The sequence below is a fragment of the Notamacropus eugenii genome, chromosome 2 (assembly GCF_028372415.1).
Source record: "Notamacropus eugenii isolate mMacEug1 chromosome 2, mMacEug1.pri_v2, whole genome shotgun sequence".
NCBI lineage: Eukaryota > Metazoa > Chordata > Mammalia > Diprotodontia > Macropodidae > Notamacropus > Notamacropus eugenii.
This window is the reverse complement of record NC_092873.1, coordinates 429,093,440-429,108,358: the sequence shown is the minus strand read 5'-3', so window position 1 is coordinate 429,108,358 and position 14,919 is coordinate 429,093,440. Positions and strand designations below refer to the sequence as shown.

Sequence of the window (14,919 nt, the reverse complement as noted above, 5' to 3'; positions counted from 1 at the left end):
TGGTTGCTTGTGTTTCACCTACTGGTAAATTCAAAAGCCTCACTTCACTCTCAAGTTGTCAGAAAGACATGAATATCTCGCCCACACACACTTGTGCCTCCTAATCCTGGTATCTCGTTGTCTTCTCCCTTCTCTCTTGACCCAAGGGGCCACAAAGAACATAGATACAACAAACAGATTATATTTCAATACCAAAAATATCCTCCAAATTCACAAAGAAACTCTATTCTTTCACATCTGGTTCCCTCCATTAGGATGACTAATCAAGAGTTGTTGATTTTTCTTTTCCTGCGTACCTTTTTATCAAATTTCAAACGGGTAGGAGGAAGAATGAGGGGGAGAGTACCTGACAGAGAAGATGCCATTTGCCACCTCAGTTATCTCTTGCTCTGTGACTGAGGGCATCCTGAGGATTGCCTGGATCTGTCGGATGCTGTTCTCTGCCTCCACCATCCGGGGGCCCAGCCTATGCTCCTCTAGGCCAGACCCTGGCCGGAGCCCAGCTGTGGTGTTGAGCAGGGCCCTAAGACGTAGAACTTCCTCTCGGATGTTCCTATCATATGTCTGGAAGCAGGGGTGGCAGGCCACACAGACGGGGTAGTTGTCACAGAAGCCCCTCTGGCACTGGTCACAACGGGAACCACCAAAGCCCGGGCGACACAAACATCGACCTGTAGCTTTGTCACAGCCTGGACCTTCTGTCCCCCGGAAGTCACAGTCACAGGCTGCAGATGGGGCAAGAAGAGACAGAGGAGTGAGCCCTGAGGACAGAGACTGAGTGTTCCTCCTAGAATGGTCTCAGTTTTACTTGAGAGAGAGAACACCATGATTGGAAGCTCCTTCAGGACAGGGGCTGTTTTTACCTTTCTTTGTAACCCCAGATGGTGTCTGGCACATGGCAAGCAATTCATAAATGCTTATTAATCTGAGTATGATGGAACCCTAAATTCTCAGCCTTTGCTAAGTTGGTGGAGGTAGTTATAGTATAATGGAAAGAGCGTGTCCTCTGGAGCCAAATGAACTGGATTCAAATACTACCTTGACTTTCTACTACTTGAGGTGACCATGAGTAAGTCCCTTAACCTCTATAAACCTCAGTTTCCTCATTTCTCAAATGAGAATAACATTATCTACCATGGCTACATGCAGGGATCAAATGAACATATTATAAGTGTCATCTACTGGATTTTTCTTGGACTAAACCTGTGAGCTCATTAACATAAAGAACTTCCAATGAGAAAATTCTCTCTACCAATGCTAACAGGTACCTTCTCTGCAACCTTATCATCTTAGTTGCTTTAAGCTTTGAGAGGTTAAGGGACTTACATAGGATCACACAGTCAGTGCATATCAGTGGTAGGACTTGAACCCAGGTCTTCTGATTGCAAGACTGGCTGGCTCTCTATCCACTACACTACATTGCCTCTCATCTTATAAGGCTATTGTAAGGGAAGCACTTTATAAACAGTGAAGGCATTATTCTGTTGGTATGATGGAAAGAGCAATGAATTTGGAGTAAAAGGATCGAAATTTAAATCCTGGATCTGCCAGTTACTGAGTGACTTTGGGCCTCAGTTTCCTCGCCTGTAAAATAAGGGGGTTAGACTAGATAACAATAGCTAACATTTGTATAGCACTTTAAGGTTTACAAAACACTTTATATGTATTATCTCATGTGATCCTCACAACAACCCTGTAAAGAAGATGCTAATATTATCCCCATTTTACAAAGTAGGAATTAGGGTTAGAAAACCTAATAGGGTTAGAGTTATGGTTAGATAGCATCCAAGGTTCCTTCCAGCTATAAATCTATGGTACTGTTTTTAATTTGGGGGCTCTTGTTCCTTTTTCTTTTCAATGGAGAAAAAACATCTCCTCTCTACCTGACAGACACAATGGAGATCAAGTCCAGGAAATGTGGTGTCTGTCTGCAAAAGATAAAGAAATATAACACACTCAAAGTACCAGGACACATCTGGGACATTTGCTGAATTGCCAGCAGGGAACTGACTTTTAGGGCAGGTGCACAGATGGGAGATCATTCATTCTCATGATTTTTTGCATTCACTGGGACTGGTAAAGTTTATTCTCCAGTTACAATAAATGAACACAGCACAAATGCCAACCAAGAGAGGTGAGCATGCACCTATTACTTATTTGTGCATGCGCAAGCGTGCACACACACACACACACACACACACACACATACACACACCCCACCATGCACTTCCCTCTCACCTCCTCCACCTCTGAATTCGTAATTTCTTTCAAAGCTTAGCTCAAGTAGCACTTGCTATGTGAGGTCATTCTTCTAGCTTCCAGTATCTTCCTTCTCGAAAATTACCTGGATTTTCGTGTGTGTGTGTATGTGTGTGTGTGTGTGTGTGTGTGTGTGTACTTGCACATGTTCATATAGGCGCGTGCTGTCTGTGTCACTTTTGTGTTTGTGTCTCCAGCTCCTAGCAGAATTATACATAGTTTATGTATCACAGTACATGATACATAGACTATTATTGTTGTTTAGTTGTTTTTCAGTCACATCTAACTCTTCGTGACCCCATTTGGGGTTTTCTTGGCAAAGATCCAGGAGTAGTTTGCCATTTCTTTCTCCAATTCATTTTACAGATAAGAAAACTGAGGCAAACAGTGTTAAATGACTTGCTCAGGATCACACAGCTAGTAAGGATCTGAGTCTGGATTTGAACTCAGGGGTCTTCCTGACTCCAGGTGTGGTGTTTTACTCACTAAGCCACTTAGCAGCTCCTAATCAAAAAATACTCATCGATCAACTAGTAGATATGCAAACAGTCTTGCATCAATGTTCGTACAGACACAATAATAATAGCTGATGTCTACACAGCATTTTACAATTTGCAAAGTTCTTTCTACAGATTATATCATTTAAGCCTCTCTAACACCCTGTGAGATAGGAATTAGAGGTGCCGTTGCATAGACGAGGACATTGAGTTCCACTGAGACCAAGTGACTCATCCATGCTTACACCAACTAGTAAAGTGTCTGACTCCAGTTCCAACACTCTGTCTGCTAGACCACACTGCCCGCAGACACACACACCCACTCCCTAGACATATTCCCCGCTGGACAGAACATACCTCGACATCCTGAACCAGTATCTCCATAGGAGCGATCAGGACACAGGCGGATGGATGCAGCACTGCATGTTGGACCATCAAATCCTTCCCGGCATGGACACTGACCTGTGAACTATGCCAAGAGGAGTGTGCCATCAGGAGGTACCATCCCTGTCTAGTGAGATGGGAGCCTATAATACCCCAGGGTCACTGAATGGTAAAGCTAGGAAGCTTCAGGGAAAATCAGGCAGCTCCATTCCTACCTCTGCTTCAGACTCCAAGCTAAGATGTACATGTTTTTCTCTGTGATTGCCCCCATACAACAAGGCAAGGGCCTTACTTGAGAATCCAGAGGGCCACATGTAGTCCTGAGACTGTAGATTCCCCACTCCTGCCTTAAACAGACCATTTACTGTCCTCAGGTTTCAATTTCTTCATGTGTTAAATAAAGGGGTAAGACTAGCTGACCTGTAAGGTCCATCCAAGTTGTGATATTTATATTAATCTATCACTGTAACCTCAAGAGCTGGCAGACATTTTTCCTTGCATTGCTTCCAGAAAGGCTGCTTATAAGAAAATGAAAAGTTTTATGAAGTTTTGAGGTGATCTGCATATTTGGTTAAATTATTCCTTTTTTGTTTGGTTGGTTTTTGGGGTATCATCTATATAGTTTAGGGATATTTATGTTTGTCTCACCACAGAAAGGAAGTGAACTTTCTCCTGAGTTCCAGTCCCAGATCACTAACTGCCGATTAGACATTTAAAGGTAGATGTCCCAGAAGGCATCTCAAACTCAACACCACCAAAATAAAATTAATTATCTCTTCCCCCAGACCCTCCCCTTTTCTCTACTTCTTTATTTCTGTCAGAGATATGACCATCACCACATTCTTGAGTTTATACTCTTCTCACTACTCACACAGCCACCATCCCTAAGGAAAAGTTCCCTAAGGAAAGTTCTCATGACCATTCTCCTGGACTACTGCATTGGCTTCTCATTTGGTCACCCTTCTGGTCTTTCCCCTCTCCAAAACATCCTCCACATTGTTGCCAAAGTGATTTTTCCTTCAGCACAGGTCTGATCATGCCATTCCCAGATTTAATAAGCTGCAGCGATTCCCTATTGCCTCTGGAATGAAATACAACCTTTTCTCTTTGGCTTTGAAAGTTCTTCCCTACCTGGCCCATCTTCATTATACATTCCTCCTCTTTCCAAATGCTGTGGTATAACCAACCTGTCTTTCCTGCTCTTCCTCACATCTGTCACCCCATCTTCCACCTCTGTGTCTTTGGACTGGTCATCTTTCCATGTCTAGAATACACTTTCACTTTCACTCATGGAATGACTTCCTTCAAGACTCAGATCAAGCCCCACCTTTTGTTCTCCCTTCCCACTATTGCTAGTGTCCTTTGTCTCTAAATTACTTTGGGTTTATCTTCTATTTATTCTGTACGTAATTATAAATGTTCACATTGTCTACCTTGAAAATCTATAAGGAACTTGAAAGAAGCAACTTTTCAGTTTTTGTCTGTATCTCTAGAGCGGGCAGGTAGTAGATACTTAATAAATGCATGTTGATTGGTTAATTGATTAGATGGAATTTTAGGTCAAATATCTTAAATCTTGAAATTCAATAAGGAGGTTTCCTGATTGATTGAGAGAAGGCTGGGTTTATAGAATGGACCAATGAGTTTGATTTGGGGGTTCAAATATCCCCTAAGGGTTGTTCTAGAGTGGAAGGTTTCCTTCTCTTTAGAAGTCACAAGTGAGTTCCCTGGCTGTGGGGATTCAATAGCTAAACTAAGTCCAGGAGACTGGAGAGCAATTAGAAATTAAGTATCCTTCAGTCTTTGACTAGGCAATTTTCTTCCCCTCACACACACACACTTTTAATTCCTGTGCCTGGGTGTATTATTTGTGAATTTCCATATTCCATTTTCCTTACAAATAGAAAACCTATTTATGATTTGGAATACACGGTAGACATGTGGAAAAATGAAAAGAAAAGGTGAGTAAATACCAGATCTGGGTGTCCGGTTATGGTGGCAGGAGAAGTGGAAAAGTAATCAGGGATTGGGTAGAGCAGACCTCTGAAGTCATAGATATAAGTCTGCTCGAGAATTAAGAAAGCCAAGGGACTTAGTGCTTCACACAGTATTTATGATCAGGGAAAGTTTAGAAAGCTTTGAAGAGAAAAGCTTTAAAATGAAATAGAAAGATCCCCTGGGTGGGTTCCAAATAGGAGCTAAAATATTGGAATTCTTCTGACCAGAGAGCATACGAGATTTAGAAAATCTCCTCAATTTTTCAGATGAGGAAACTGAGGTCCAAAGAAGTTAATTTCAACCCAACTAAAACCCCATCTTGGGTATTAAGGCTTTCCAGATCCTGCCTCCCCCCATGGCAGTGACTGCTCTCCCAAACTACTGTTCTTTGCTGTTTTGTATATATTTATCATTACTCTACATGGATACTGTATTTATTTTCATACGTTGTTTCCTCAGTTAGGATAGGGAGTAGTGTGAGTAGGGATTGTTTCCTTCTTTGTACTGTCATCCCCAGCACCTAGCACACTGCGTGTCACCTCGTAGGCGGCTAATAAATACTTGTTGATTGATTATTGATTGTTGATTTAATTGGTGATTGATCGAATGACTTGCCCAAGACCACAGAGGTAGTGAATGGCAGAGCTGAGATTTAGAATGAGGTCTCCTAATTCCTTTCGATTGTATCCCCTTAGAGAAGCGAACCATAGCTGACCCATCCCTGATGCTACAAGCTAATGCTCCTTTCTCCACCCCCAGCCTCCCTGGTCCCGTGGGGCTCCTTTCAGCACCTTACCTGGTTACACTGTGGGCTGAAGGAGTTGTGAGGGTCACAGTTACACGGCTCACAGCCCCGGCCACTGGCCAATTTCCAGTAATGGGCGGCGCACTGATCACACTTGGTACCGACCACATGGGGCAGGCACAGGCAACGCCCAGTCTCCTCATCACAGGGCGTGTCTCGCCGAGATCCCAGGATGCTACAGTCACAGCCTGCGGGACAAAAGGCAGCAGCGTGCCTCGGAGCCCCAGGCGCGACTCCACTCCCCCCCATCCCTAGACCTCCCCCCATGGCCGCTGGAGACCCCCCAGAGATGCCTTAGACGGGGACTCTTAACAACAACCTCCTCTGGCAACAGACGCGCTTCTCCCCAACCTGGACAGCTCAGGCCAGCTGGGCTGGGACAACTCCCGCATCCCTTGTCTCCCACCCCTCTCTTGTATTCACAGAGAAACCCGAGCCTGTGCTGCCACCTGCTGGGAGCAAGGGGCACAGCCTCTCCGCTTAGCAGGGAGGAGATGCAGCAAAACTGTGAAAGCCCCTAGAGAGCAGCCGCCGCCGCAGTAGTAGTTAGTAGTAATAACAGCAGTAGCATCAGGAGCAGCAGAAGTAGCAGTGGTAGTAGCAGTGGTAGTAGTAGTAGTAGTAGTAGTAGTAGTAGTAGTAGTAGTAGTAGTAGTAGTAGTAGTAGTAGTAGTAGTAGTAGTAGCAGCAGCAGCAGCGGCAGTGGTAGTGGTAGTGGTAGTGGTAGTGGTAGTAGTAGTAGCAAAGCGGCCACCATGCTATCTGACTGATATGAGGTCCCCCAACCCGAGACCTAGCCACCTCCTCCCCCACCTCCAGTGAGACATATCTACTCCCCAGTGCCCCAGCCCCCAGCTTACGACTGCAGCCCTGTGGGTTGGTAAAAGTGAGTCCGGTGAAGCCAGGCTTGCACAGGTCACAACGTTCTCCCTTCACGTTCTCTTTGCACACACATTGTCCTGTCAGTGGGTCACAGGGGGCCCCCTGCACTGCCCCGTCTGGGTCACACTCACAAGCTGGGGAGAGAACACAGAAGCAGTATCCACAGTAAGAGAGAGGCAGAGAGAAAGAAAGTAGACTGCTCCCACCTCCCTTCCTCTCTGCCCATCTATAGCCATCACTTCCTTCCAGATCCCACTGAAAGCTACACTTCCTGTAAAATGAGGCACTAATAAGGAGAAGAACCTTGAAAGCTTTAGGTTAGACTTCTACCCTTAGAAGGAAAAGCAAACCGTACCTAACAGTCCTGCAAATTTGTGTACAATCTGCTTTTCTGCTATGTATATGGAAATGCCTATTTAATTTGGTATTTGTTAAGTTCAGAATTTTTTTAAAAAAAGCCAAATTACCCTTCAAGAAGCCATCACTGACTATACACAGCAGATTCAGATGACTCCTTCATGGGGGCACTTTTGGCAATAACTACATTGTTGGTGCTGCTTTGGAAGCCCAGCTCCTTTTTGGGCTACTAGGTGGCGCAGCTGAGTTCAAATCTGTCCTCGGACACTTACTAGCGGGGGGGGGGGGGGGGGAACCTGGGCAAGTGCTAAACCTTGTTCGCCTCAGTCCTCATCTGTAAAATGAGTCAGAGAAGGAAATGGCAACCACTCCAGTGTCTTTGCCAAGAAAACCCCAAATGGGTTTTTTGAACTGAATGACAGTTGTTAAAGCTACTTTGTACATGTGGCTTTATAAGTCACTTTGATAAGGCTCTGTTTTTACTCATTCATTAGGCTGAGTTCCCAAGAGGCAAAGAATCATTACAATGCTAAGTAAATACTTATTGAATCATCATCATCGTTATTAAGAGCTAGCATTTATATAGCCCTTTAAGATTTACAAAGCACTTTTATTTATGGCACCTCATTTGATCCTCATAACAATGCTGTGAGGTAAGTCCTATTATTATCCCTATTTTCTGATGAGGAAATTGATGTTAGATGACTTGCCTAGGCTTACACAGCTAGTAATGTCTGAGGCAGGATTCAAACTCTAGTCTTCCTGACTTCAAGGCCAACACTTTACCCATTGCACCAACTGGCTGAGCCTATCACCAAGCACACTGAACAGAGATACCACAGTTCAGGCCCCTGCCTTTCCTAGGGACCTGCTGCCTTTGTGCCAAAGGAAAGTGGTCAGACCCAACAGAAGGACACTGGTGAGAAGAGAGAAGTAGAGAGAGTCTCAGTCACTCACGGATGCAGGTCTCCTGAATGGGAGCGCCAGGGCGGCGGTTCCGAAAGTAGTGCAGCTGACACCTCTCACAATTTTTCCCTTCGGTGTGGTCCCGACAGTTGTCACACACACCTCCACTCACCCCCTGGCTGGCAGCAAATACAGCTGGGTCAAAGTGGCATGTCTCTGAATGTCCATTACAGTCACACCCTGGAACAGGGAAAGAGATGGGAGCAAAAGCCATTGGAGCCAAGGCAGTAGCTCTCAGTTGTTTTTTGCTCATGGAACAGTATCATGCTTTGCCATAAAGAAGCATGGCACTCTATGAAAGAGAGAGAAAATATGCATGTGTACACATAATTAATTCCAAGTCTCAGTGTCATACCATTAGGACATCCCTGGAGAAACTCACACTGCCCTGCTATGCCATAGCAAATCCTTTGAGGCTTACTGGAGTGGAGGATCCTGATGTCACTAAACCTGCTTGTGGGATCCCCCAGGGAGTCATTCAACTTATATCACTACTCTATAGTCACACACATACACACACACACACACACACACATACACACACACATTGTTCAGTCTAAGCTTTCACAACTGGGAGAATGTGGAATGGAAAGAATGAGAAGCAAGGGCAACAGAAAATGTTTTAATCAAGAGCTGGGGACCTAAAGAGACATGAAGAGAGAACACTAGAGAGTGATTTGAAGACTCCTTGATGACATTATCTGGTGACTATCTGACCTCTCAATTCTAGTCTAGCACCTGCCAAGGGGCAGTAAAAGAAGGAAGGAAGGAAAAGGAGGAAGGAAGGAAGGAAGGAAGGAAGGAAGGAAGGAAGGAAGGAAGGAAGGAAGGAAGGAAGGAAGGAAGAAGGGAGGGAGGGAGGAAGGAAGGAAGGAAGGAGGGAGGGAGGGAGGAAGGAAGGAGGGAAGGAGGGAAGGAAGGAAGGAAGGAAGGAAGGAAGGAAGGAAGGAAGGAAGGAAGGAAGGAAGGAAGGAAGGAAGGAAGCCAGAATAAAGCTGGCTGAAGTTGCAGGTTGCAGCCACAATGGTATAGGTTTGAGATGAAAAAGTATTGCCAAGAATGACTCTCTCTTGTGTGTCTGCTGCAACTACTGAAGCTCAGTGACTTCGTCAAGCGCACATAACTCCTCTGAGGAAATAAGGGATATCCCACACCCATAATCATACTCTGGCATTCATGAGGATTCTGATCATCAGCAGGTTTCCAGGGTCGGTTATTGTAGAAAGGAGCACAGCGGTCACAGTTGGGACCAGCAGTATTATGCTGGCAAATGCAGACATCATGGACCTTGGAAAAATTATTTCAGTCAGTGACAATAATAATTGCCCTTCTCTTTCCTGTTGTCTAAATCCCACCCACCCTTTAAGGCCCAGGACAAACCATGCTACTTCCATAAAGTTCTTCATGATTATGCCCAACCCACATTGACTCTGCATTTCTTTGAACTCCTACGGAATTCATAAGTCTATTTAAGCATTTCCCAAAAACCCATTTGGCCCAGGACACTTGGGGATGTGAAATATTTGAATGGAATTCTCATATGCTGGTTTCAGAGGTTTAAGTATAAGAGGATATCTACGCAAAAAATTGGGGAAAATGGAGGACATTAAGTCTATTTCCAAACAAAAGTATTTATCTAGGCAATAAACATTTGTATCTCTACATCATTTCATGGTTTATATTTTAGAGGGAAATATCAATAGCAGCACAGTTTTTCCAATATTCATTTTATGCACCACATTACACTTCCATGGCACATGATTTCTGAAATGGTAGTTGACAGACATAGTTTAGCATTTAATCACACATTGCCTTGTATCGTTTGTTATCTTTTATTTAATGGATGTAACTCTTATCTCCCCAACTAGATTATAAGCTCTTTGAGGGCACAGATGTCACATGTCACGTAGCACAGTGCTAGACGTGTACTAAGCCTCAGTAAATGAATCATGGAATCCTGTTATTGGAAGGGACAAAGAGTTTCACAAATATAATCCCTCATCTGATGCGGGAATCCTCTCTAGAACATACTGGAAAAATTGATTATCCAGTGTCTGTTCAAAAACCTACTAGGATTAAGAGCTCACTGTGCTCATGAGGCAGCCCCTTCCATCTGGGGCAACTTTTATTTTGGAAAGTTGTTCCTCATAGAGAGCCAAAATATGTGCTGATGGACCGATTGAAAGATTCTATATGCTTGTCTTATGATGTTCCCTCTCTCCATATTTCCATCCCAGCAACAGATTGATATATGTGGCCAATATGTTGCTCCAGTTACAATGAATTTACACACTAGATTCAGCTGAGTGCTCTTTGTGCTCATATCATCTAATTGTACAACTAAAAACCCTCTCATAGGTTTAATTCCTGTCCCTTTCAACCCCCTTCTAAATTAGGGAAGGGAAGGCTATGCCCCTTTTTTATGGATGGGAAAACAAGGACATGAAGGAGTGAGTTACCCAAAGTGTACAATGGATCAAACTGAATCTGAACTATATGCTTTCTCCACTAGATTCTGCTGGTTTGATAAGTGTCTCCCAAGACCCATCCCTTGCCTCCTCTCCTGAAACTCCAATCCTCCTCCATCCTCAGGATTGTCACCTGCACTCTAGCCGAGGGGTCAGCAGGGGTGCCAGGGAGAGGAGCACAGCGGTCAGCATGGCCATGGCAGAGGCAGCTCCCCTGCAACCGCAGTTGGGACACAGCAAAGTAGGCACTGGGTGGGTGGTAACCTCTCTGGGGCACTGGAGCCAGTTTTGTGAAGTTGACTCTCAGGTTGGTAATTTCCCCCAGTTCTGTGCAAAACAAACAGAAAGGGGAAGATAGAAAGGGGGCAGAAGAAAGGAAAGGATGGAGAAAGAGGAAGAAGGAAGGAAGGAAGGAAGGAAGGAAGGAAGGAAGGAAGGAAGGAAGGAAGGAAGGAAGGAAGGAAGGAAGGAAGGAAGGAAGGAAGGAAGGAAGGAAAGGGAAAATAAGGAAGAAGGAAAAGGAAACATGAAAGGTAAAGCACCATGGAAGAACAGAATATTAATCACTTTGGGCAGGAGAGGACATAGGGACCAAGTCACTTGCCCCTCCTTTGGCTTCACATCACTGGTACCAATATCCTTCTGATCTTCCTGCTTGGATCTCACAGAACATTTGCTTTCTTATGCTTTTGTCATGTTATTTTGCATGAGTTATTTGTGTATGTGTCATATCCTTCAAAATGAAAAGGAAAGAACTACTGCTTTGGAGTCATAGAAGCAGGGTGGGTAGTCATTCCGCCTCAATGAGTCTCACTTCCCTCATCTCTAAAATGAAGGATTTGGACTAGATGTTCTTCTGAGCTCTCTTCTAGTTCCAAATCTGTGATGCTATGACCCTTCAATTGGATGAAAGCTACATGAGAAATTGTCTCGTTTCCTCTGATCTCTTCTCAGGGTGTAGCATCATGGTGTTTATCATTTTGGGGAGGGAGTGCGGCTAGCGTCCAAGGGAGGGGGAAGGAAGGTCTAGACCTCAGCACATATGGAGTTCCTGGCACAGAAACTCCTTCCATTGATGCAACTGTTCTGTAAATTATAGCCCTAGGCAGTTGCCTGGGGAGGCGTTGTCAAACTTAGGGCTACAAAATTCTGTCCAAATCAGATTAAAATGTGATTGGGAAATGTTTAACAAAATAAATAAAAGTGCAATGCAACAAAGATTATGTTAATTTGTGGTTTTAATTTTGACCCACAGGGATCTCTTTCTATTTGAACTGGACATCATTGGCCTAAGGCACTGAGATCTATCTCTGGTCACTGAGCTAGTATGGATCAGAGGCAGAACCAGAACCCAGATCATCCTGACTCCAAAACCCAAAACTGGTTCTTTGTTCACTATGTCATATCATCTCCCTCTCTTTTAAGCTACATAATAAATGGACTGAATTGTAATTCTAATGTTTCCAAACTTCCCCCCAAAGGTAATCCCTACCTACCAAGAGCAACAGACAATACAATACTTAGATTTTGTAGGTCCCTGGAACTTAGATCTCTCTTTTCCAGCTCCTTTCTCCCTTCCAGAGTGAGGTGGCAAAATACAGTCTCCTCCACCCCACCCAACCAGACCCCATTCCCCAGAAAAAAATGGCTTCACTGACCATGAATCTTCTGACTCTGAGTAGCCTGAATCCCAGATGCTAAGTCCAAAAGGTTGAGATGTACCTATAGAGAAGGAAGAAAAATGTATTCATGGGTTAGGAATTTGTTTTGCCCAAAGACACATATATATTACAAGGGTTTTTTTCTTCTTCTTTTTCCAGTGGTGGGCAGAGGAGGGGAAATGGGACTAGACATGGGATTCTCCAACAAAAAGAAAGGAAAGAAAGAAAGGAAGGAAGGAAGGAAGGAAGGAAGGAAGGAAGGAAGGAAGGAAGGAAGGAAGGAAGGAAGGAAGAGAAAGGAAGAAAGAAAAGATAGCTATTGAAGTATTTTTTCTTTTAATGCAGAAAAGAAAACAGAATCTCAGCCAGAAAGAATCAAAAAGGACCACTCTGGAAACTACAGGTCGGATTTATTGTACACTTAAAAAAGAAAAGCAAGCAGTACACAATAGAGACAATTTCATGTATAATTCTCTATTTCTCTGTTATATTATGTACATGGCAATACTTACTTTGTTTAGTGTTTGCTTAATTCAAAAGAAAAACTTTTTAAAAGGCAGAGAAAGAATAGGAAGGAATAAACGGACCTTCCATTCAAACATTCCCAAACCCTCCCTGTCCTACTTTAAAATCCTCTCTTGGAACCTAGAATAGGGAATCAGCACTATGGGAAGATTGGGGCCAGAAAGGAATGAGGAAAATATCCTGAGTGAGAATATAAAATGAATAATCTCCCTTCCCCATGTGACACAGGAGTTATAGAATAAAGCATGTTTAGAGCTTGGGAGAGGCTATTTTGTCAGTGTGTCTGGTAAATGACAGGAATTAGAGGAGTAAGGTCAATAAGAAGAATATGATTGGGGAAGAGGATGGATAAGAGAACCTAATTTTAAAACTCAGGAAGAAGCAACGGATTGAATGAAGAGATAGACTTTCAAGGGATAGCCAGGAGCACAGTTTTTAGAGATAATAAAAACACAGTCTGAAGGAAATAGAGAAAAAGGGATAATGATCCTTCTAAAAAAATGTTCAGTTGACTGTATTGTGGGGAGGGGGAGAAGTTTTGACATATTGATAAGTTTTATTGAGTCCCCTCTCCCTGTTTCTTCCATTTTTTCTTTTAAAAAATTCTTTTTTATTCATTATGACACCTCGCTGATTATTGAAATTTCAATGTGAAGATTATACCTTGGAAATCTGCAAATGCTACTAATCCAGTTTTGCTTTTTTGTTTTGTTGGTTGTCTGGACTCAAGAAAGTAATGGAGAAAATGTTCATAATACAGACTAAATTTACAAGTGCCTCCAGTGTAGTTTTCCCCCTAGAAAGCCAATTATTAAACATTTACCAGTCTACCACTGGATAATTCCCTGAGATGAGAGAGGGGGAAGGACACAGGGGGACATTTAGGTGATATAAAAACAAAGATCAATAATTTTTCAGGGAGAGAGATTTGGTAAAGCTTTTCTAGACACAAAGGTATAACTAAGCATTCAGGGGCTACAGAGAATTTTCTTTTTGACCTGGAACAAGAATATAACTGGAGTCTTTGCAGGGGTAGGAAGGAGGACACTATCAAATAACTTGGAAGGACTGGGGTTGAGTAAGTCACCCAGTCCAGAAATGATTTCTTTGCTTTCTTTTTCTTCTTTCCTTCCTTCCTTCCTTCCTACCTTCCTTTCTTCCTTCCTTTCTTTCTTTCTCTCTTTCTTTCTTTCTCTCTCTCTTTCTTTCTCTCTTTCTTTCTTTCTCTCTTTCTCTCTCTCTCTCTCTCTTTCTTTCTTTCTTTCTTTCTTTCTTTCTTTCTTTCTTTCAGGAAAGGGAACCAACTATGTTATTTTATTGACATAGGAAATTTCCAGTGAGGGAAATCCCCCTACCAGTATAAAAATGTTATAAATTCCTCACAAAGGAATTTTGATCTCAGAATAGCTACAGTGTGTGATAAACTGATTGCTATGGAGCAGGGGAGGACAAAAGAGTGGGAGGCTGGGCTTTATCCCCAAGATAAATCTATTGATGAGTTGTTTCAGTCCTGTCCAACTCTTCACAACCCCCTTTGGGGTCTTCTTAGCAAAAATACCACAGTGGTTTGCCATTTCCTTCTCCAACTCTTTTTACAGATGAGAAAATAGGGTTAAGTGGTTTGCCCAGGGTCACACAACTAGTAAGTGTGTGAGGCAGATTTGAACTCAGGTCTTCCTGATTCCAAGCCCAGCACTTTATCCATTGAGTTACCTATCTGTCCTTTAGATGAATTTAAAGAACAGATGCTCCACAATTTAGAATCACCTGGGGTACTAAGTGTTTAAGTAGCTTACCCAGCATCACACAGCCTTCAGATGTCAGAGGAAAAATTTGAACCTGTTTTCTCTTGTCCAAGCCCAGCTCTCTATCCACTACTCTATACTTAACTCAATAATTTGTTAAAGCCAGTCTTATGTGTTAAGCCTTGTCAAGTTGGATTTGGGGATTAAACTAAGGACCTCTAATTTGCTTATCTATATGAAGCTCATACCCTAAATTCCTTTATAAGAAGATTTTGACCTCAGAACAGCTTGAGTGTGTGATAAATTGTTATAGGGTAGGTGGAGGACAGAAGAGGGGGAGGTTGGACTTCAGTCCCAAGATCAGTCTAAATA

At 43.1% G+C, this 14,919-nt stretch overlaps 1 protein-coding gene across 3 annotated transcripts in view; it reads right to left on the bottom strand.

The window, feature by feature from the left end:
* Positions 1-14,919, bottom strand: part of LAMB3 (laminin subunit beta 3) — a 59,514-nt gene that overhangs the window by 15,033 nt on the left and 29,562 nt on the right. For all 3 annotated transcript variants that reach the window (XM_072647946.1, XM_072647947.1, XM_072647948.1), the window contains 8 exons: positions 12,275-12,338; positions 10,750-10,943; positions 9,315-9,435; positions 8,140-8,328; positions 6,804-6,959; positions 5,935-6,131; positions 3,114-3,225; positions 347-725 (listed from right to left, as the gene is read on the bottom strand). In XM_072647946.1, coding sequence (XP_072504047.1) covers positions 347-725; positions 3,114-3,225; positions 5,935-6,131; positions 6,804-6,959; positions 8,140-8,328; positions 9,315-9,435; positions 10,750-10,943; positions 12,275-12,338 — 1,412 coding nt within the window. The remainder of the gene's footprint in view (positions 1-346; positions 726-3,113; positions 3,226-5,934; positions 6,132-6,803; positions 6,960-8,139; positions 8,329-9,314; positions 9,436-10,749; positions 10,944-12,274; positions 12,339-14,919) is intronic.